This window comes from Exophiala aquamarina (assembly GCF_000709125.1).
Source record: "Exophiala aquamarina CBS 119918 chromosome Unknown aczIA-supercont1.2, whole genome shotgun sequence".
In the NCBI taxonomy this organism is placed as follows: Eukaryota; Fungi; Ascomycota; class Eurotiomycetes; order Chaetothyriales; family Herpotrichiellaceae; genus Exophiala; species Exophiala aquamarina.
Genome location: NW_013550586.1, coordinates 425,158 through 446,458, shown reverse-complemented (window position 1 = coordinate 446,458; position 21,301 = coordinate 425,158). Strand labels below are relative to the sequence as shown.

Below are 21,301 nucleotides of genomic sequence, written 5' to 3'. Positions count from 1 at the left end.
TTCTTCCAAAGTTCATCTACTGCAAATTAGTCCCTGTGAGAAAGCCAGATTGTGTCAAATCATGTATCAAATCATGATCACAGCATCAGGTGTTGTCCTAAACCTTTTCCTCGATTTATTGCATCTTGCGTTTCGTTGTGAGAATGCTTTTCAGGGCTGTACAAAGTACATTGCATCACTTGATCTCACAGCTTCTCCACCTTGACACCGACATCCACCTCCGCAATTTGGTCCACGCCGTTGTACTCAGGGACCTCAAGCCCATACTTCTCGGCTACCTTAGCACTCAGAAACCTGCCGCCGATGAAGTGCCGTTTCCCCTTGAAATGTCTCACACTCGGCTTTGCGGCCGTCAAGCTGATCAAATACTCCGGCATGAAGTCATGCCCTACCTGGTCGTCACCCGACGGCGGACCGGCCTCGACGTCCCATGACGATGGGATATCGACGGACAGCACGGGTTTCCTGGCAGTGATGATGTCCCGCAGCACGGTGTCGAACGGGGGGCGCACGGGCGGGTGGAAGGAGAAGCCGAACAAGGCGTCGACGACAAGGTCACTCGACTGGAGGGCTGAGGTGAATGATTCGGGGGTTGTGAGGAGCGGGATTGAGAGGTGATGCAGTTGCTTTTGGAGACCGCTGAAGATGGGCTGGTTGGTGGGTTTTGGGTAGTAGATGGTTGGCGTGTAGCCGAAGTGGTGGAGGTGGCGGGCGGCCACGAGCCCGTCGCCGCCGTTATTGCCGGGTCCCGCGGCGATGAGGACCATGGGCCCTGAGGAGGGTGGGTGGACCCTGTAGACTGTTTCGGAAATGGGAGTCTGTAAGTGGATGTCCTGAAGTTTGAACTCTGTCGAGATGCATTCCTTTCGATCCTTGCCGCAGGACTTTTGCTACCGGAATCAAATACAGTAGGTCTGGACTCACCAGCTTGTGCAACGCTCAACCCAGCCAGTTCCATGAGCTGGTCGATACTAAACCCGCCTTCTTCGCTCATCAGCTCTTGGTCTAGCTCTGCTGCCTTTTTCGCTCCGAGAGTCTATTTGTGGATAGAGAGTTGGCATGGTCAGTTCAACGAGTTCCAAAAGTGTTTTCACCCCCGAAATAGCCTTCACATATAGGCGTGGCCCTGAAATCAAGGATCCACTTCTCTTCCTTGACTTACCTTGAGCGCCATCCTGGAGAACTTTTTGGCAGTGATAAATGGTTTGAGAATTCGTCTTTGGGGCAAAGAGCGAAATAGCATGTAGCGAGATCGAGGATATTATTTGGTAGGTAGGTTGTTGATTTCAAGGAAGATATGCTTCTGCGTAAGGTTGATATCAGGAAAGCCAAGAGTGGTATGATCCGGCGAGAGCCCAAGTGCCGGTAATACTCACACAGGGCTGCTGCTGGGCTGATGTTTTTGATGGGAAGAGTGAAGCTGGTCTCTTTCTATCGATGGAATCTGATAATATTCGTCGCAGAACAAGAAATTTTTCCGTGTAATGTCTCATGAATCATGGGGTTCCTTTGCTGCCTTTCCTTGAAGCATATCGTCATGCTTGGCAGAGGTCGCCTCCCAACCAATCGGAGTCCGTCATAGAATTTTGGCCAAACCTCCCTCAGTGCCTCCGCAGTCTTGAACAACTCTTGCATTTCCATAGCGCACGACTCCGTTCCCGCCATCCACTGATACCCTTATCCGAAGAGCAGCTGAATTAAGTAGAACTCCGCTCCTTTCCAGTTTCCCCCATCAAAGCGCCGAAAATCAAACCACCATCACCAGACATGGTCCTCCGCATCCGCCTGGCGCGCTTCGGGACAAAACGCAAGCCCATCTACAACATCGTCCTGTCACAAGCGAAGACAGCGCGCAACAGTAAACCAATGGAGGTGCTAGGCACGTACAACCCGATCCCTCAGACGCCGCTTGCCTCCCACGACACCCCCGAATTCACACCCGGCGGCGAGAAGTTTAAACCCAAGAAGTACAAGGACATCAAGCTCGATACCGTCCGCACCAAGTACTGGTTGGGTGTCGGCGCCCAGCCTACCGAGCCTGTGGAGAAGTTGCTTTGTATGGTGAGTGCTTGGTCTCCATTGGTTCGAATCAAGGAGGATGGGAGACGACAGGCGGGAAAATAGGAGGGCTTGATGGATGCAGTCTCTGTTGCTTTGAGCTCGTCCCGGCAGCCATCTGGGGACTAACCTCCCTCCTCCTTGTTGCATGATTCTTTTCTTTAAGAAGAACCTCAGAGCAATCATGCTGGTAGGAAATCTTATACTGACCTCTGCCGCTTTTATTCACCTATAGATCGGTCTGATGGAGAAGAAACCGACGTTGCTCCAACGAGAAGCCATGAGAACACATATACCAGGAGCCCAGACAACACCTCAGCCAGAACCGCTATAACCACGCCACCGCTTCCTATATCTGAAACACACCTAAACCTCTAGAAAAGAGGAAGAGAGCCCCGGCTCGTTCCGCGCGACTGAGTGACGCGCCGAGGAAAGGTCTGGCATGAGATAGCGCAGACATGGGCATTGTAATATTGAGCACAGCATGGCGCGGCGTTTCCGGACACATGTACTAGTACATTTGACTTGTATATACAATGAATCGAGCAGAAAGGGCGACCGTGGGAGGAACTGACGAGGGACATCTCCTCCTACAGGATGCATTATCGCCTATGAAGAGAAAAAATCATTGGATAGCTAGCTTCTTCACATTTTGTTGGGCTGATTAGTGTAGTATCTATCTACCTGGAAGTAGTAGTCGTACTCAACCAAGCCCGGCTCCCACGCAAAAAAGCATTAGTGGCCTGAAGCTTTCGTTTCTCATCTGTCTGTGCCTTTCTCGTTTAACGGCATGGTCAGGAAGCTGAATGTCCATTGCCCTATTGCGCTATGCCAATGCAATTCTATTTTTGAGTCTCGTGATGATCGCGCGAAATCGTGTAATAAATTCCATCAACCGGGCTCACAGGGTTTATCGATTGCGAGCTCGGAGGTGTCGTTGGGGCGGGAGGGGGGGGGGTTCCCAAGAATTTCTCAGGTTGAAGCTCGTCTTATGATGATAATTGATATATTTGCATCAGTACGGGTTGGAGAGACCGAGCAGCATCTGGGTTCGCGAGAGTTCATTCAAATGATGGTTGAAAATCGCTGGATTAGCGCAATGCCTCGATGAGCTCCATGGCCACTTGTCTGAACCTTGGCTCTTCCAGGTACTTTTTTGCCTTCAGATCATTCAGCAAGCCAGGAACTCCCAAGATCTCCTTGGCTGCGTTGTTCAAATCATCTCTGTCTAAGCCGACGATCACGGTGCCCAGTGCCACAAGAGCTCGGTAAGCTGGCTCAGTTGATTGTGCAGAGGGGTTGGCATTTGCAGAATGGTCAACTGCTGGGCAGGATTTCAGAAGTGCTGTTAGCTCCTCAAGAAGTTCCAGGCCGTAGCTGGCGTAGGTGTCTGCGTCGGCTGTCTTGTCTGTTGTAAGGACAACTGCGAGGTTCATGTAGAGCGTAGACAGTGCAATGGCAACGGCGGTGTCAGAAGCGGCGGGTGATTTCAATGGCTTCGCGCGCGCAATGATGTCGTCGATGTGAATTTGGACCATTGCTCGTGCACCAGGAGAGCCGTACAGAGCATTTGAGAGGAAACGAGCTGCTACCATAGCAGGCTTATTATTCGAGCGGATGAAGTCTGGGTCGAAGATGCCGCTACCGAGGACATTACCCACGGCGTCATGACCCAGGTAAACGATATCCGGGAAGTCGTAGGCGGCCACAGCGATGAACCGCAAGAGGTCAAGACCAGCAAGACGGTTGGAAGGAGGTTGCCATTGTGTGACGACCTTGAGGAGCGCCTCCACGCCAGATTTGAGGGCGGGTGAAGTGGGTAAGGACGGTTTTGCTTGGAAATTGTATTTCTCAAGCTGCTGAGATAACGAGGTCAAACTCTCCAGCTCAGCAACTGAGAGCTTTTCGTAAGGGTCGGAGTATTCGTTGTTTCGCTTCACAATCTGACCCAATGCAGCAGATGGTTTACCCATCACGATAGCTAAGTACTGCTTCTGTGGTAACGACTTCTGGGCAGATGCTTGTGGGGGTGCTCGATACGACGAAGTGGGAGGTTCACCGGGTCTATATCGTTGTTCTGTCCCCCAAGGATCAGCACCAGCCGGTTGTTGTTGCTGTCCTTGCGAAGGACCCAATGTGACGCCCTGTGTGTTCTTGATGATAAAGTTGGCAGTCTCTTCCAGATACGACATTGGGAGCTCGTGGTCCTGCAAAAACTTGGTGGCGGCGTCGTAAGGATTTTGAGTGACATTGAAGGGTAGTTTAAGGGGAGGTTTGCCATCTTCGATGTCAATGTCAAACACATAGTCGTACTGTTTCATATTGTGAGTGGGCTTGTTTCCACTCGAGGCTCCTGATGAGTCCACAACTTGGCCAATGGCAATCCATGCGTTTTGAGACATTGACCATTGGTAGAGAACTTTACTTCCGTCAGCTGCTTTGATGATCTGACTTTGTCCCTCTTTGGTGCCGGATTTGCGTTGCAGGAAATCTTCGCCTGGAAGATCAGTCATGTTGAAATCGCCCATCTGCTGCGTAGGGATGCTAGATGCTGATAGAGACTCTTCGAATGCAGCCAAACCCTCTGCATCTGCGAGTCTTTCAGATTCTCTAGTGAAAATTCTGGCCATTTTGTCGCTTGATCCAACGATTATGTCACCATTCTGTCCGACAGACACAGACCAGACCGAGAGTGCTGGGAGAGTGATGACCTGGACACAGTTGGTACCTTGCCACACACGAACAGACCGATCTTCTCCAGAGCTGATGATATCGCCTGATGGTAAGACGGATAATGAGTAGATATAAGACTCATGGCCAAATAGCTCAGCGATGAGTTCGCCTCTCAGGGTCCATAAACGAATGACGCCGTCGTTGGTTGCAGATACAATCTCTGCTCCACTGGGGTGGTCCTTGGGGAGTTTTGCTAGCGCGCGGACGATGTCCTTTCCATCCCATGACCGCAGCAGTTTCCCTCGGAGGTCGAAGACTCTGATTGCTCGATCTGCACAACCCGTAACAATCGTGTCTCGGCTGTATGCTAGAACTGCCCATACTGTAGCGGTATGTCCGTGTAGCTCAACTGCGGCTTCCCATCTGCCAACTTCCCAGACCTTTGCCGTACTGTCCCAGCTTCCACTCACAAAGTAGTTCGAAGAAGCACAGACATCCAGTGAGCAGACCTGGTTGGCATGTCCCACCATGATGGCGTCGGCATTGACATCTGCTGTCAATGCGGGCTGTCGAGCTTCAATCAGTGCATCCTGACCAGATGATAGTATTAAGCCATCTGCGAACTCCTTGGATGGTGGGACATATGCGAGGCAGGTCTTGAATTGGGCCCCATGCGATGATTCCATGGAATCGTACAGAGGGGGAGATTCGGAGGTGCGTTTCCACACGCGGGTTGAACCATCGCGTGAAGCGGTTATGGCGAAGGAAGGGTCAGGAAGAAGGACAGCTCGAACCTGTCCAATGTCAGTCTTGGGAAACGTAGAGGCTGCGCGGTGGAATTACATCGCCAGTGTGTCCCTCAAGAACCGCGCTGAGCTTGAACACTGGCGCTGAGCCAGGCTGACTGCTAGATCCACTCATTGTCGCGCGACAAGAAACTGAACGATCATGAGATGATTTGACACAAACGAAAGAACAACCAAGGTGAAAATCACAGTCAAGCGGAAGCGGAAGTGGAAGTGGAAGTAGAAGTGAGCAGTCAACCGTCGAACTTCACGGCGAGCGACCCCACCAAGGGAAAGTATTGCGAGAGCGTGACAGGCTGACAGCCTTGCCGGATGACGTAGCGCAGCCTTGTTGCTAGCTCCATCAACGCTTGGCATCGGCCCTGGTCAAAGTGGCAAGGCGAAGGATCCACCTGAGCACTATACTTAGGTATATGTCAATGCTCTAAGGATCAGGAGAAATTCCTCCATAAGCACTGACAACAACTTTTATCCCTCTCAGGCTTATTCCCCGCCTTTGTTTGCGCAAATCATTGACACGGGCAAACATCAATGAGCTTTGCTTGGATATTTGGCATGACGTCTTAAAGTGTGATGAACAGGGTCATCAAGACAACAGTGGCAAGCTTCACGAACAATCTGCGGCTCAGATTGGCTGTTTGGATGATTGGCTGGATGATACAACATTCTTCAACCCTCTGTCAAAGAATACTGATTTGCTTCATCTGCTAGGGTTGTCCAAACAGTGCTCTTGATACTTTGCTTGCACAATCAGTTGGTAAGAACACCAACAAACTGCTCCCTATTCTTCAGCGTAGACCGCAAGCTCTAATCAAAGATATGGAAGGGTCTCACAAAAGAGAGCTTGACTCACAGCCAACATGAAAAAGATAAGGCACTGCTGAAGGTACAGGGGGTCGATCGTCAGAATATAAATGCTACACTAAATACACTTCCGGCAACCTCTTCATTCTAGTCGCTCCGTCAGGCAGCTTATTCGCTCATCGAATCTACTGATCGAACGACTCTATCATCTTTGCTCTACAGTTTGAGTTTACAATCCAAGCTACAATCTCTTGATTGTGTTACACAGGCATCAAATCATGCGGGTATGTCATTTCAAATGAGTATGAGTCAATGTGGAAAAGCCAGACAGTCTATAAGATCATGAGCTATTGAAATGCTAACTTGACGGGAATTCAATAGGTTCAGAGGCGGAGAGTCAACGTGGAAGGGCTATTGGTGTTGTAAATGCAAACTGTAGGGGTCTTAACTTGGAGTAGAGTAGTGAATTAGAGTGCAACTGCATCTGAACAGCAGCATGTAGGTGATGAGAAGTAGAGATCTGCTGACAAAACCATCTCTGTTGAAAGAAATGAGTTGACTTGTTGAAGAGTGTGCGCCACGCAACACACAGCCGATATTATGATCGGCCAAAGATGTTGGCAGATTTGTTCATTTGTTTAGTCTAACAAGCTTGTATCTATGGGGATCTCACGCGTCCCAGTTCTGCCATTGCTTCCATGTATGTCAAGATGAGGGTTTTGCATCTCATAATGTTACCGGTTCCCCCTACCCCTGTCGAATCTAGCCTTGCGGCCGCCGATCAACTACCCGCTCCATCATCACATGTCAGTAGTTTCATAGGCAGCGACTCTCCGCACGGCACCGCCACAAATGGAGCATCCCTGTCAAAAACGTCACCATGAAACAAAGCACCACCCAAAATCCGGTTTCCCACTTTGCCCATTGCTGTGCCACACCTGGTGCCAGCTTCTTTTCCCTCGACTAGACTTGACTGCACGCAGAGCTCATTCTCCATCTGTCACCTACAAGACTCTTGACGCGTCGGAAGGAGTGGTACAGTCTGATGTAAATGCATTTGGAAGGCTGAGCTTGAGTTGCAATTGAACAGCATCAGTTCACGTACAGCGGCGACCCGTCGAAGCTTGGACTATTTTGTATATCTTTCTCAAACAATTCTCGAACCAGACCTTTGCACGGTCCATTTCTGAGAGAATGTCCGTCGACCCAGTGACCTCTCTTGCCGGCGGCGGTCTATCTGGCACCGGCCTGGGCACTGTGACAGGAGTGCTGCAAGGCGGCGTGAACAACCTGGTAAACTTCTCCTCGAACTTCCTCGATCGATTCTTCCCGCCGGAGAAACGCGAGCAGTGGAAAGCATGGCTAATGAAGTTCGCCACGGAACGGCCTTACCTGGCGTCCTTCCTGCTCTCGCAGATCGCGCTGAGCTGCATGCCGTTGGCCCTGTTTGCCCTCATGACGCTGACAGTGTTCATCTTCGCGTTGCTGGCTGGGATCCTGGTCGGCGTGCTGGGGGCGTTACTCTTTATTGTGGCCGCCGTGGGGTTCGCGTTGATTATTCTCCTACCGATACTGTTCTTCACGACGGGCGCGGCGGTGTTTATCTGGCTGTGGGGCATGGCTGCCTATTTCATCGTCAAGTGGTTCAACCAGAAGGACGTCCCCGGTGTGCATACCGATCTGGCGGACGGGTTATCAAAGGCCAGCGGACTAAATGACCTCCCTGGCGTCAACGGAAACCCACTGAATGGTGAGGGTCCGGACTTGAAATCTGCCGTAACTGGATCTTCGGAGGAGCAACAACACAACGAAACGCCGAGTAAGCCTGGGAAGACTGAGAAAAGCGATAAGGGAGAGAAAGGCTCCAGCACGGGAGCACAGTACCATGCAGACGGCAAGGAGAACCAGTCGCATCCACGAAAGCTTGCTCCCCGTCCCAGCTCGACGGGACCGACTGGCAAGGCGAGCAGTGCAGTTGATGGTGTCAGCAAGGGTGTTTCCGGTTCGGTTGGCACTGCGACTAAAACTCTTGGTCTGTGACTCGAAGGGTCTAGGAAAGGCTACGTGGGAACAGTTCATCTTGATTGATCGCACCGAGCGCTTGAAAAATGACGAAGAACTTTGGCAACTAGGCTACGGGCCGCATGCTACGCCGATCCATTTGGCACAAAGCCGATGGACGCCGCGCCGAATGACTTCAGCCCACGTACCCCGAGACTCGACATATTATGCCGGTGAAAAGCCTGCCCAAACTTGGGCCGGGCAATGAATTGAAATTGAGCTCGGATTTTGATATGCATCGCAGGCGAATTGGGAAAATGAAACGCAACCAGACCTTATGTGAGGCTTTTCTTTCTAGGCATGGATTATATCTCAATTCCACGAACACAGTTATATTCTTAATGCTATTGATATTAGTTTCGATTTTTGGTCGCTATTCATAATCAGGGGACTGACTGATTGAATCGCGTGTGTGCTCGTATCCAATGCCTGCAAAACGCTAGCATGCCCTGCGGTGGAAGGACCCCATCCATCCCTACGTCAAAGTGACGCATAATCGATTCGCTTCATATGCTCGTTATCCCATCATAACCAAGGACGCGCTGTGCCGCCGTGGAGTGCGCCAAACACGTTGAAACTTGGTTTCAGACGCCCATTGTAAAGTCGTGTTCAATGCCCGGCGTAACACTGGCCATGAACTTTAGGAAAACCACGAGATACTGGTCGACGCGGATGGCGACCTTCTCGCTCTCCTCGTCCTTGCCTGCATCTTGCTCATCGAGGACCTCCCATTCATCCCCCGCGCCCCCTGAGGCTGCCTTGACTCCAGCTTCGTGGCCTCGGCGCTCCTCTTTCTGTAAATGGAGTCTGGCTGTATCGTCGATCAGACCTTCCATGCCAGAAACAACTGCTGTGCTGCTGGCCTGACCAGCGGCTTGTTTCTCCAGGCGCAATTTCAGGGCTGCATCGGCTCGGTCGAGCAGGATTTTCATGACGCTGGCATGCTTGCATGGGTGGACTGAAGCCATCTTCACACTAGCGTCGAAGAATGGAAAGTCTTCCAGTGTCACGGTCTTATCCTTGTAGTCTCCTACGATGTCTTCCATCATCAAGTGCGGCGCAAGCGGTTCAGACGGCGATAAATAACCCGAAAGGTACATTCGTGGTGTTCGGTAGTAGGGCGTATAGGTGATGTAGAGTGTGTATGATCGGAAAGGTCTGTATTCGCGGATCGTCAGTATAGTGGCAAACGAAGAGAGATGGCGGCCTGAGAGACTTACGCAGAAGCACCCTCGGTCTTGTCGCGAATAATCGCCTCATTGTCGTCGTCCTCATCTTCCATATCAGGGATTTCTTCCTCCTCTTCCTCTTCGCTGGCTTTCTTACCTAGTTGTCCGCTTTCAGACATGGTCCTCACCTCACCTCTCAACCCCTCTTGCTCTTTCTCTGTTGTGCCGCCTGTTCGCAGCCATCCTTCGTCATCGGCGCCAGCTTCATCGTCAGGGCCGCCCAGAAACCCATCACGAACTAAATCATCCGCTGCGCCGTTTCCGCCAGCGAAGTTATCGTCTAGCCGCCGGTGGCATGGTACCCCGCGCGTAACCAAGAATTGCTTTCCGGCAGGTAGATAGTTAACGCGGCGGGCAGGACTTGAAGCATCTGACCACGACCAAGAGGGAAACTTGTATACTAGGTAGTCGCCTGCGAGAATGAACTCTTCAGGAGTAATCTGCCCCGTTGATCGAAAGGTCGAGGTGTGTTTGATCGGTGCATAGCGGTCGCGAACCTTATCTAACGCTGAGTGCAGGAGATTCATCTTATCAATTGTCAAGTGCAGACGAGGTGTGAGATTCAGAAGTAGGTGGTTTGATGCTTGGAGGAGGAAGGTAAGACAGGACGGAGTAATAGGCGGCCATTCAATCAATAGTGGACCAGGTGATGTACGTGTGCCTCAAGGATCCCTCGACTAACTTGGAATCAGGTTGCCCCTCCAGCCTAGAAATGTTTGCTAGGTTTGCACGTTGGCAGCCTCTCACGTGGTAAGGCTGAAGGGGCCATGGAGGTTTCTGGCACGTGCTCCTAAGGCTTTTCCCACAGCCCTTCGTTCCCGACTTCCCCGGATTCTTCCAGCATCATCATTTCGTGAATTTAAATTGTAGGACCAGATCCAACTTTTAGCCCATGAAAAGGCTGTTATATGTGCAATGGTCTAAGTCGAATGTCTCTCGATCCGGAGATAAAATCCCCTCAGCTTAGTGATATCCTCGTTAGCATGGCATCCAAACGTTCAAGAGATGATCCTGGACTGGATGACGAGGTGGCCAGCCCCCAAAGCAAGGCTGAGAACAAGAGACGTAGAACTGCACTAGCCTGCGCTCCTTGTAGGACGAGGAAAATTCGTGTAGGTACTTGCTCTATGTTTAGGCCTGCTGCTTTGCTAACATGATGTCGATATAGTGCGATGGGCGGAGACCAACTTGCTTGTCTTGTCAGAAAATGGGATTCGATTGCGAATACCACCAGCTCACGACCTCAACGAATGTAATCGCAGGAAAAGAGTAAGTTTTCTTCGTTAATTGAGATTTTATCAACCCGTCTGAATTACAGAGTTATCTCTCAACGTTGGAAGATCGTCTTAAGATCGTCGAATCAGCTCTCGAAAATGTTCAAGGACAGCTTCATGAAATGCGGCACCGAGAAGATTCGGGCTCAGGGGAATCCAGTGGCTCCAGCTGCCAGAACATTACAAACAGTATCCTATTACAAGATTCAGAGAAGGAAAGCGAGCAGGTTGATGCCATGGGCGCCGTCGTATTCGTGAATGAGGAAGAATCGGGCTTCTTTGGTATGCCTCCTCAAGTCCTGCCCGTCTTCTTGCTCAGTAACAACAGGGCCATCATCCAATATCGCATTTCTACGTCAAATATCACAGGCTGCAAGAAACAGCAGTAACGTATCTTTTCACTCTCCACAAGGGAATCCCAGCTCAGAGAGATTCAGGGATGGTGGACTACTCAACTTTTCAAGGCTATGCTCGCCTCAATCAAACCCTGGCGAGAAGATTCAAGAAAAGACTGACATCTTTATGATCCCCCCCGAGCCACAAGTCATAGATCTACTGCATCGCTACTTCAGCTATCCTGGATATTTTTTCCCTTATGTTCACGAAGACACATTCTTCGCAACCTATCAACAAATCAAGAAGACAAAGTACCCTTCAGTGAGGAGATCCTGGCTTGGTTTATTCAATATAATACTCGCAATGGCTGTTAGTACCACGATCGACGACAATGTCGACGCGGTAAAACGCTTTCAGGAGTCGGATGTCTACTATCAACGCGCGTATGGGCTTTGCGGCAAGCTGATGCTGCGAGGCACGAGTTTGGAGATTGGTACGCTATTGAGAACTCTATCCAATCTTCTACTAATGCTCTTGCGTTTACAGTACAGTGTCTTCTCCTTATGGGACAATACCTTCAGGGAACCCAGAAATCAATAGAAGCTTGGGTGGTCCATGGACTAGCCATGAAGGCGGCGATGCAGTTGGGACTCCATTCTAGTGAGGCTTGCAAAGGGCTGCCTTCACTCGAGCGCGAAATCAGGAAGCGAACATGGTTTGGTTGCGTGATTCATGATAGGTATGTACGAAACACTGTCTGTGATAGAACAGTCTAAGGTTAACGCTGCGCTTCTTTCACAGAGCATTGGCCATGACATTCGGTCGCCCATGTACAATTCCCGAAAGTTTCGTCAAGCTTGAGTTGCCCAGTGAGCGCGACTTTTATCCGATCACTGGCATTTCTTCTTCGGCCGAAGCTCGAAACAGTCTCAATGTTCATTTTTATGTTGCGACAATGTAGGTTGAATTGATTCATCATGACAGGTTCTCAGGTTTTAACATAGTGCAGACAAGCGTACCGGGTATTATGGGACATCATTGAGCAGCTCTATGGGCATAACATCAGCTGCGAAGAGCGCTTAGGCGCCGGTGAAATGGTGACTAGACTGTTCAACTTGGAGCAGAGACTGTCCTCTTGGGAGCATAATCTACATCCAAACCTCAGAACATTGACTTATAACCATTTGACAGCAATGAAAGAACAGGCCCGCCTGAACGCTGATCAGAAAATTGCTCAAACACTTCGCATAGTGTTGACGTTAAGGTGTCTTAATCTGCGACTGCTCTTGCATCGGCCCATTCTCGTCAGGTTTCTCAACTTTGGATCCGAATCGGTTGGAGACAGCCACGATATTCAGATGCTACGACAAATAGGGTCGCACAGCCTTCAAGTCTGCATGCACACTGCTGATGAGATTATCTCAATCGTACATTCGATCGTCACTTCTATAGATGCCACACGAACATCTGTAGGGTCATGGTGGTACACACTTTATTACAGTGAGATTTATTTCCCACGCAATGATTCAGGCTCACATTCGCTAGCTTTCAACGCGGCACTGGTGGTGTTCGGGTGCTTTCTCATCTGTCACCCAGGGAACAAAACAATCAACAGCGATTTTACCAGCGTCACAGCCAAAGATGCAATCGATACTTTGAACAAAGCAATAATAGCGACGCAGAATATTGATAGAGGAAACCATATTGTCGATAGATGCAGGCATTACCTCCAACTCCTGTTAAAGGTCGCAAAAATAATGGGTTAGTTCGGCTCGAACCCCATGAGTTCAAGCTCTTACTAATGAGTTTGGCATAGATATGCCAGCCTCAAGCATGCCGGCAGATCATCCTCAAGAACTTTCATATATCGTGGACACCGGATTTCCAATTGATTCTGCTGGAATACTTGGACTCGATGACTCGTCCTTTGGGATGGACCTCTTAGGGTTTGATTTCAACTTCTGAATTACACCCAGTATTAGTATGAACCAGTCACATTTGACCCTATCCAGCAAACAATAACAAAATCTCTGTGCGTCTCCATCATGCGCCCTGGAAAGAAGTCCGTGAAACTTTATTAGCGTTCGAGTGACGGAGAATGAGATATTCGTTTCATTCATCCCTCCGGCTTGGCATAAAAGAAACAATGTAGCTAGTGAGAAGCCATGACTTCTCAGGCTTTACCGGCCTATGTACTGTATGTTACCTGTGGCCACCAGCTTGTATTATCTGGAATATAGTGGTACATTGGCGTAAAGGAGTTGCCGGCAAGCCTGCCCCTAACAAGGAGCAAGAGCTCAGCCTTGTCGTCTGGGGGGAAAAGATTGCGGTGGAGCAAGTGGGCTACGAACAAGTAGTTAAGCCTCAAGCGCAGAAAGGTTTCTTGGCGCGAGGTGGAACATTGGCTGCGCCAGAGGGCCACCAGCCAGGAAGTTATCTGTCACCTGCAGATACATGCAACGACCGCGCTTCCAACCCTTCCAGGCTAAAATTTCCCGACAATAATGGATGAACCACCTGCAAAGCGAGCCAGGCGAACAGACGTGGCGACCCCTTTGGACAGAGACGGTCGTAGTTCACCACGACCAAGTTCCAGCGGCCGAGATACAAGAACGAAATGGCAGCATGAGGACAATAGAGAACCAGGTCGAAGCTCTCGGCGTGATGAGGGTCGCAGGAGGAGATCTAGGTCAAAATCGCGCGATCAAGAAGACAGGAAACGGCAGCGCAGCCGATCGAGAGAGCACTCATATCGAGACCGGGACCGTGATAGGAACCGAGGGCGTGATGGAGGTGGGAGAGATCGAAGAGTCAATGATAGAGGTCACGGGAACAGGAGCAGGAGTCGTGATTGGTACCGCTCCTCTAAAGGTCTGAACAGCTCACATCTTCAAACTTAAGTCTTTACTTACCCAGTCCAGATCACCACAGCGAGTGGTCCCACCGACATTCACGATCGAGGTCGCCCGTGAAGAATGGTGGCGGCACACCGGTACGCGCAAGATCGCCTCCTCGAAGACTCGACCGTGATCGGGTACGACCCCGAGGAGACCAAGCGAAGTCAGAAGAGAATCCCTCCAAAAGCGCGGCGTCTCCAAGACCAGGACAGGCACAACCCGCGGCCAACGGCGGTGCTATGGCAGTCGATGAAGACGAGGACGACGCATTCCTGAGAAGGGCCATGGGATTTGCCTCGTTCAAAAGCACACACAACACCAAAGTCCCTGGAAATCAGATTTATGGGGTTAGAAAGGAGAAGAAGACGGAGTACCGACAGTACATGAACCGTGTTGGCGGGTTCAACAGACCTCTCAGTCCGTCCAGATCATGATCGAAGCCATATTCATTGCTCAGGGTTTTGTGGCAAGTGGTCATGCTACGAGAAAGACTGTCTTGGACTCCCTGGCAATCGCACTTTGACTCTCAATCAACAAACAATCTATTCAAAAGCTAATGGAGTTGACATCAGCTGGTTGACTGGACCTATCTACCTGCCACGACAAGATACAACGGGGCGAGACACCCCACTGACAACGTCTATCTTATTCTGTTTTGCTTCAATGAACGGAACGTGGAGACCCGCATCTTACTGTTTCGAGCGATCATCATCGCGCAGCTCTTTGGCTATTTCCAACGCAAAGCAGAGGGCTGTTGCGATGTATTCATGCTGATTGGCTTCGCATGCTGCCAATGAGAATTGCTGTCATCGTATGGAATTCCATTTTTCAGAAGGGGTATGAATGCAGATACTCCTAGAGGTCACTAACGCCTTCACATACATGCCTCTTTCCCTCAAATGGATGGTATAAACCCGGAAGCAATAAACTTAGGATGCTATGCGAGAGCATGGTTCACAACAACAGTTTCGAAGCACGCCGGTCTTTTGGTACACGAAGGTTTCCATCCGCCTCTCCAGCCAGGTCATACAGTAGCGAACCGAAGGAAAACCTGGTAATCATAAGATTCTGGTCATCTATACATGATATCATACACATTACAAGCTCAGGTACAAGTTACCTATAAAGACAACTCCATAGAAGCCAACCCTACGCAACGATGACCCCAAGGCCGAGATGTACGTACCATGAGCTGCGTTCTCCTTATCTGAGCTACCCTCCGACGCAGCGGCAGAAGCCGAAGCAACAGCCTGAGCCGACGAACTCGAGGCCGAGGCCGCTGCCATGCTACTTTGTGCATCAGCAAGCGCCTCGGTGGCCTTCGCGAACGCCGGCCCGCCGGTCGCATCGGGCTGGAAAACCAAGCACTGCGTAGCCGCCAGGCGGTCGAGCTGGGTCGCCACCAGCGGCAGGGAGCTCGTAAGCTCGATGTTCTTCACGCCGAGCGACCCCAGGTCGAAGTTCGTGCCCGCGCGCAGGTCCAGCCCGATGCCGACCTCGTAGCCCGTCGTGATGTGCGTTAGGTTCTGAAAGATGTCTTGTAGGAGGTTTTCCTTGTCGGTATCGGAGTCGGTGGTGGCCATGGGCTCGCAGTTGGCATCGAACGTATCTGTTGCTATCTGCGTGAGCACGAGGGTTGTTTTGGGAAGATCGATGAATAGCCCTGATTCTGCGGTCAAGACTTCGAGGAACTCGACTCCTAGTGTCACTCGTGGCTGTAGGGAGACTTCGACGGAGAGTTCGATGTCGCCGAGGTTGGCTTGGAATGGTAGATCTGAGAGGCCAATGTCGTCCCTGTCGGAAAGAATGTTGGTTAGTATACCGTTGCGTAGTGCTGCATCCATGGCGGGCTTGTCTCCATTGTGGAGGTACTTACAAGCCTGTGACCTGGGATGATCCCGGATCCGAGAAGTTTATTAAAATGTCGAGATTAGGAATCTAAGAAAGGAGACTTAGCAGTAAATCATGTCGGGAGAAGGTTCCACGGACCTCAAGTTCAAAGCCATAGGTCAACTCAACGGCGCCAGAAAGTTTCCACGAGAGACTGAGCTGTGGCTCGAGCAAGAGCCCGGCCTTACCTATCTCAGGAAGCTGTCGTTTGTCAGGGTCAGCTCATGATCACACTGGTATGTTTGCAGGTATATCTAGACCCTTACCGTGAAGCCAGTGACACCAGGTACCGTCAAGCTGAAGAACACAAAGGATTCGGAGCCTTCGATCGATGGAGTGACCTGGAGTTCAACATGTGCAAAAAAGTCCTTGAGGTTGAACCGTACAAAACCGACCTTGAAGATATCTGTGAAGCTGCCCGCATCCAGCCAGTCTGCAGCGTCCAGGAGCTCCCATTCTCCTTGCGAGAGCTCTAGACTTCCCTTAGTCAGGCAGTCTTTGCAGTCGATATCAATGGGAAGCTGTAGGGCGGAGGTTTTGAGTTCAGGAAACCAATTCCCCCCATCCCCTTCGTGGGAGAGGTCGATCGATACGGCAGTGGCAGTTGCAACTGGGCCAGAAGGTATCAGGGACGACGCAAGTGGGTCAGCTGCGGTGGTAGTCGCAGATTCTTGCCGTTTTTCGTGCATCGGCCTCTGGTGGCTATATAGTTCAAGTGGTTCTGTGATCCGCCCAAAGCTGACGCGAAATCCATGGAAAGCGTCGTGCCACTTGACTTGGCTGACACTCAAGCTGATTATTGGCTGCATTCGTGTGCAGGTCATTGACAGAACCCTGGACAAGTCACCTGGTCAGGCAGGTTTGATATAATTCAGAGGTCAGTGGTTACTTACTTGAATGGGGCACGGGATCCTTCTCGGACACAGCCTTCCTGGGACACAATGAGGTGTCCTTGCACAAGATCTGACCATGACTCACAAGCGCTGTAGGAGTCTCGTAAGTCGTTAAAGCTGATTGTGATGCTTGTGCTCGTACAATGGACATCGGCGATGAGGTTCTCGATGTGTTCAAGCACAACCAGTGGGTTACGGGATTGAAAAGAGACGGTTGAAGAGAAGGAAGTTCCATCACGACTGTCACTAGCTCCTGAACGGGGAGTTAGGAATTCCAAGTCTGGAGTGAAGAAAGCACTACTGACCATCTGAATATGTTAGACTGGCACCATGCACTGGTGTAAGGACATCCGCTCGGCGCTGAGTATCTGAACGTGTTACTGCAGCATAGAGTTGGCGAGAGCTGGCTGCAAGCAACGCTGGGTTATCAAATACTAGCGCATGCACTGTTGTGACAAGGGATAGAAAATGAAGAGAAAGCATATGATTGAGATTCAACATTGCGACGATAAATTGACTTCCAATTCCTGGGGTATCAAATGGAGGAGAAGGCGAGGTCCTGTAGGATTTTAGTTGATCAGTGCAGAATATCCGTTGGAAGCTCACTTGATATATCGGTCTTCGTTGTTGCAGAGCCGTGCTCGTGAGGACCAGCTCACTGGGCATACGAGCAATGCATAATCCATCTAGAATGGTCGAATCCTCCATAGAAGCGATGTGACTGTGGCGCTCTAAACAGCAGGGTTGAGCGAAGAGTTCTTTGGCTGTTGACATGAGCCAGACGTTTCGGCCCTCATTGTGAACACTGAACAGACATATTCAACTTCGGGAACAAGCAATGTTGGGAAACCGTTGCCCGACGGACAAGGGTTCCTAGCTATTGTTGCACGAGATCTGGTGCTCAAGGCGTCTGTCTGCCTTGTCATGCCGAATTCATTTCCAACAACGTACTGATCCATATCCGCTTGATCAGTCCAGAAAGGTTGAGGCGGACGCCAGGAAGATCCCGTGAAAGTAGCTAGCTTGTGAGTTATGCATCGAAGACGGGGAAGAGCAAAGTCCCGACAGCCTTTACATGTCGCAGCTAGTGTCGGAAGCCAAAATGGTGTGAATTTAGTCTTGGGGGCGGGTATTTACTGGACCCTGCATAGGTCCTCTTGGAGATGCTTTATGCACAGGTAGGCAGTTGATAAGGCTGTGCACTAACCTGACGCTGGAGTTTCTCCTACCAGTCGTTTTGTCGTCCCAGTGAATTCATTGACTCAAAATCAAGTGATAAGCCGCCGCTATCCACACACGACTTCAGGCGAGAGCAGAGAAGAAGCGTTCAAACAGCAGAAAAAAGAGTCATGGCCATATCTCGGTCATCGAGCTAGCAAGTCAGGATAGCTCATGCTTGAAACGTTTGCAGCTTCACCAGGGGGGTCAGCCTTGCGGATGGCGCCTTCGGCTTCCCGGGTTACACATTTGCTTGACCAGGAATGAAACTCGGATGGCGCAAGCACTGCGGAGGTTCATGTTGAGGGCCTCCGTATGAAGATGTGCCTACGGAGTACTCCGTACTTCGTATGTAAGGAAAGGATACTTGGTTTGACGCCACTACTAGGTACATCTCAATCTGTAAGGAGTACAGTAGGTTTGCCAAGCCAGGTGACCCCTTTTAACCACTAAGATAGCGCAACATCACACCACCCTCGCTCATCCTGGGTAAACGGCCTATGGCCATCTCTCGCACTATTGATATACGACACAGGCTTCCTTCAACTCGAATACTGAGACTAACAATCTTGGGCTAAAAGTATGGATCAGCATTATTTCCAAGCGCTCTTCCATATGATGTTTGTGAGGAGATTCCCTCTTGATGTCGCACTAGCTGTTGTGGCGGCCTGGTTGGAGGGTGTATTCCAATAATACATATCATATATTCAGATTGTGCATGGATATATACCGAGAAAGAGTACGGACCATTGGCACTCTACCAGAGCAATCAGAAACCTCACACAAATTAATCACGGACTAACTTGACTGCAGAAAGTGTTCAGACTGTCCTAACTCTAAGCAGCCTTCAGTCTTTTTATTTATAGATGCGGCACGGCGAGGCTAGCAAGGCCCAAGTTAATGATACTCACAACCCCTTCGCCCAAGATAAGTCCACTTGCAAGTACAATGACAGTTGTCTCGCCTCTGCCCTTCCAATGCACCCACCACCAACTTACCACACCACCTGCTGTGCGAGCCAATGTAAAGCTAGGGGTGTTGTACATGCCAACAGCGACAGCAATACCGCCTGGAATCCATGGATGGATTCGGCGACACCATTCGCTCTGGTCGCGACACGCTAATAAGTAGATCCGGACAATCGTGGTGAGAACAAAGATGGCACCTGCCACCAGTGCAAATTGCCAGGCCATAGGAGGTAAACCCTTGCCTGTGACGAGGCGGGCTGTGAAGACCCAGACAAACGCTGTTGGAATTTGAAATAGTTCCCCGGGAATGGTGTAGACCGAGACATACAGCTTATAGACCGCTGCTGATACAAAAGCCCCGACCACGCTCCCAATCAGTTGGCCATAAAACTGGGCTTTAGGACTGGCGCCAATCAGATGGCCTGCTTTTAGATCTTGGAGGATGTCGCCAGCTTGGAGAGCACCAGCCTCACTCACCGCACCTGCAAGGAGATTTATGATTATAGCATGATTGGCATGTTTTCCTGAGGGAACTATGAGGGCAAACACAAGCTGGGTGAGCTTTGAAATGCCACTGACGGGATTCAGGTCGGTTTCACCGAGAGCCCGAACGCCCATTATTGAAAGGAGCAGTGCAAGGATAATGGCGAGGATGTTAAGTCCTAGAGGGATGTAGGCGCCAAAAGTTACATGGACACAAAACACACAGAGAATTATGGTAAGCGGTAGGAGAATGGTGATTGTGCGATTCGAAACGAGATGGTGAGCCGGAGCATCGTCAGGAAGTTCATCAGAGGAGCGATGCTTCGACGAGGGGCCGGACCGTTGGCCATGGCGATCAGCGCTGTCAAGTGCGAGATAACCAGCTAGTTGTCTGCCAAGTATGAAATTTGACCACGAGGCGCTGTGATGATAGTGATCAACAACTGACCTTACCCATTCCGGCCCATGTTTGATGACAGGTCGGAGTAGCAACCAGCCTAGATTGACCACAGCATCGGCCAACATGATTGCTAAACTTACCCAAACGATCCAGCCTTTGCTGCCAGTCTCCCAGTCATCGACATCCCCGGGAGCCCAACCATTGTGCTTGGCAATCGGGCTCAAAATCGCCCAACCAATGATGGCACCAAGGAGCATGTGGAAGGTAGTGGCGGGACCCATGATGATACCTTGACCAACGTAGGCTGGAGATGGATTTAGAGTCCACTGCCAGGTATGGGCAAGGTGGTTTCCGAAGAGAGGAAGCTTGTGCAAAATAGGCAGGAAATACTGAGTCAAGGTATAGACCCCAGAACCAGAAAAAGCGATTGTCAACACACGAATCTGTCTTTTCCAATCCGCTCGGAGATCATGTTCGTTCGCCGGGCCTCCCGGTACGAAATGATGCTGATTCTCGCGTTCGTCTTCTCTCAAAAGCTCCTCTCGTTCTTCGGTGCCTTGGGTTTCAATTTCACGATTCTTGGAGGAACCAGCCTTTGTGCCACCGTGCAGAACACTGATCATAAGAGCAGTTGCCGTGCCAGAGGGGAACTTCAAGCGCTCGCGGATAATGACCTGCTTCCGAAGAGGGACGCCGAAGACGACACCGAAGAGACACAGACCAATACCCCAGACAAACAAACGCCAAAGGCTCAGATCAATGGGAGCACCCTCGCTCTTCTTCAACAAGAATTCCAAACTGGGCATGACCCCAACAAATCCTAAACCCAGAGGCATGGTCCCGACTGCGCCGGCCACAGTCTGCACCAGGACATTCTCGACAGGCGTAAACGGCACGAGCAAATAGGGTGACAATGCCTTGAAGACGGCAAAGCCGATCAAGGACGCAGGCATCGCCATTCCAGAGACCCAGCCAGTCTGAAGACCAAAATAGGTATTGGAGAAGCAGATCACTATACCAATGGCAATGCCGACAGCGACGCCACGAAAGGTGAAATTAGTACCATCGAGAGCAGAGTCTTGCGCGGCAGGTGAAGCATAGCAGCCATGATCGGAGCGCGTGTGAGAGATGTTGGGTTCGAAAGAGTCGAAGGGCTCGGGCGGTGGTGAAGGAGGAGGGGAGGGAGAGGGAGAGGGAGAGGACAGGAGGTGACCCCTATCAGGAGCCATAGTGAGACTTTATTTATATTTGTCCGAGTGGTATAGTAGGACTAACAGTTTTGCATCGTGAAGATACTTGACGCAGTGGGGA

General features: G+C 50.6%; 10 protein-coding genes across 10 annotated transcripts; 5 read left to right on the top strand and 5 right to left on the bottom strand.

Annotated features, from left to right (window-relative positions):
* Positions 1-185: 185 nt before the first annotated feature.
* On the bottom strand, positions 186-994 carry A1O9_02011 (YjeF; the record flags this gene model as incomplete). The annotated part of the gene is made up of 2 exons (XM_013407586.1): positions 186-799; positions 925-994. The coding sequence occupies 2 exons, from the start codon at positions 992-994 to the stop codon at positions 186-188; spliced, it is 684 nt and encodes a 227-aa protein (XP_013263040.1).
* A 773-nt stretch (positions 995-1,767) lies between these two features.
* Positions 1,768-2,124, top strand: A1O9_02010 (30S ribosomal protein S16; the record flags this gene model as incomplete). Its single annotated transcript, XM_013407585.1, has 1 exon — positions 1,768-2,124. One exon carries the CDS (start codon positions 1,768-1,770, stop codon positions 2,122-2,124), a length of 357 nt encoding a protein of 118 aa, XP_013263039.1.
* Positions 2,125-3,149: 1,025 nt separating this feature from the next.
* Positions 3,150-5,652, bottom strand: A1O9_02009 (uncharacterized protein; the record flags this gene model as incomplete). The annotated part of the gene is made up of 2 exons (XM_013407584.1): positions 3,150-5,525; positions 5,575-5,652. The coding sequence occupies 2 exons, from the start codon at positions 5,650-5,652 to the stop codon at positions 3,150-3,152; spliced, it is 2,454 nt and encodes an 817-aa protein (XP_013263038.1).
* A 1,883-nt stretch (positions 5,653-7,535) lies between these two features.
* On the top strand, positions 7,536-8,381 carry A1O9_02008 (uncharacterized protein; the record flags this gene model as incomplete). Its single annotated transcript, XM_013407583.1, has 1 exon — positions 7,536-8,381. The coding sequence occupies one exon, from the start codon at positions 7,536-7,538 to the stop codon at positions 8,379-8,381; it is 846 nt and encodes a 281-aa protein (XP_013263037.1).
* Positions 8,382-8,986: 605 nt separating this feature from the next.
* On the bottom strand, positions 8,987-10,158 carry A1O9_02007 (autophagy-like protein 3; the record flags this gene model as incomplete). Its single annotated transcript, XM_013407582.1, has 2 exons — positions 8,987-9,560; positions 9,623-10,158. 2 exons carry the CDS (start codon positions 10,156-10,158, stop codon positions 8,987-8,989), a joined length of 1,110 nt encoding a protein of 369 aa, XP_013263036.1.
* Positions 10,159-10,614: 456 nt separating this feature from the next.
* Positions 10,615-11,294, top strand: A1O9_02006 (uncharacterized protein; the record flags this gene model as incomplete). The annotated part of the gene is made up of 3 exons (XM_013407581.1): positions 10,615-10,723; positions 10,800-10,900; positions 10,950-11,294. The coding sequence occupies 3 exons, from the start codon at positions 10,615-10,617 to the stop codon at positions 11,292-11,294; spliced, it is 555 nt and encodes a 184-aa protein (XP_013263035.1).
* Positions 11,295-11,604: 310 nt separating this feature from the next.
* On the top strand, positions 11,605-13,007 carry A1O9_02005 (uncharacterized protein; the record flags this gene model as incomplete). Its single annotated transcript, XM_013407580.1, has 4 exons — positions 11,605-11,734; positions 11,788-11,980; positions 12,043-12,198; positions 12,251-13,007. 4 exons carry the CDS (start codon positions 11,605-11,607, stop codon positions 13,005-13,007), a joined length of 1,236 nt encoding a protein of 411 aa, XP_013263034.1.
* A 742-nt stretch (positions 13,008-13,749) lies between these two features.
* Positions 13,750-14,572, top strand: A1O9_02004 (uncharacterized protein; the record flags this gene model as incomplete). The annotated part of the gene is made up of 2 exons (XM_013407579.1): positions 13,750-14,095; positions 14,163-14,572. The coding sequence occupies 2 exons, from the start codon at positions 13,750-13,752 to the stop codon at positions 14,570-14,572; spliced, it is 756 nt and encodes a 251-aa protein (XP_013263033.1).
* Positions 14,573-15,235: 663 nt separating this feature from the next.
* A1O9_02003 (uncharacterized protein) lies at positions 15,236-17,607 on the bottom strand (the record flags this gene model as incomplete). The annotated part of the gene is made up of 7 exons (XM_013407578.1): positions 15,236-15,932; positions 16,015-16,076; positions 16,128-16,229; positions 16,295-16,862; positions 16,922-17,174; positions 17,227-17,480; positions 17,528-17,607. The coding sequence occupies 7 exons, from the start codon at positions 17,605-17,607 to the stop codon at positions 15,236-15,238; spliced, it is 2,016 nt and encodes a 671-aa protein (XP_013263032.1).
* Positions 17,608-18,999: 1,392 nt separating this feature from the next.
* Positions 19,000-21,219, bottom strand: A1O9_02002 (uncharacterized protein; the record flags this gene model as incomplete). The annotated part of the gene is made up of 1 exon (XM_013407577.1): positions 19,000-21,219. One exon carries the CDS (start codon positions 21,217-21,219, stop codon positions 19,000-19,002), a length of 2,220 nt encoding a protein of 739 aa, XP_013263031.1.
* Between the last annotated feature and the right edge of the window lie 82 nt (positions 21,220-21,301).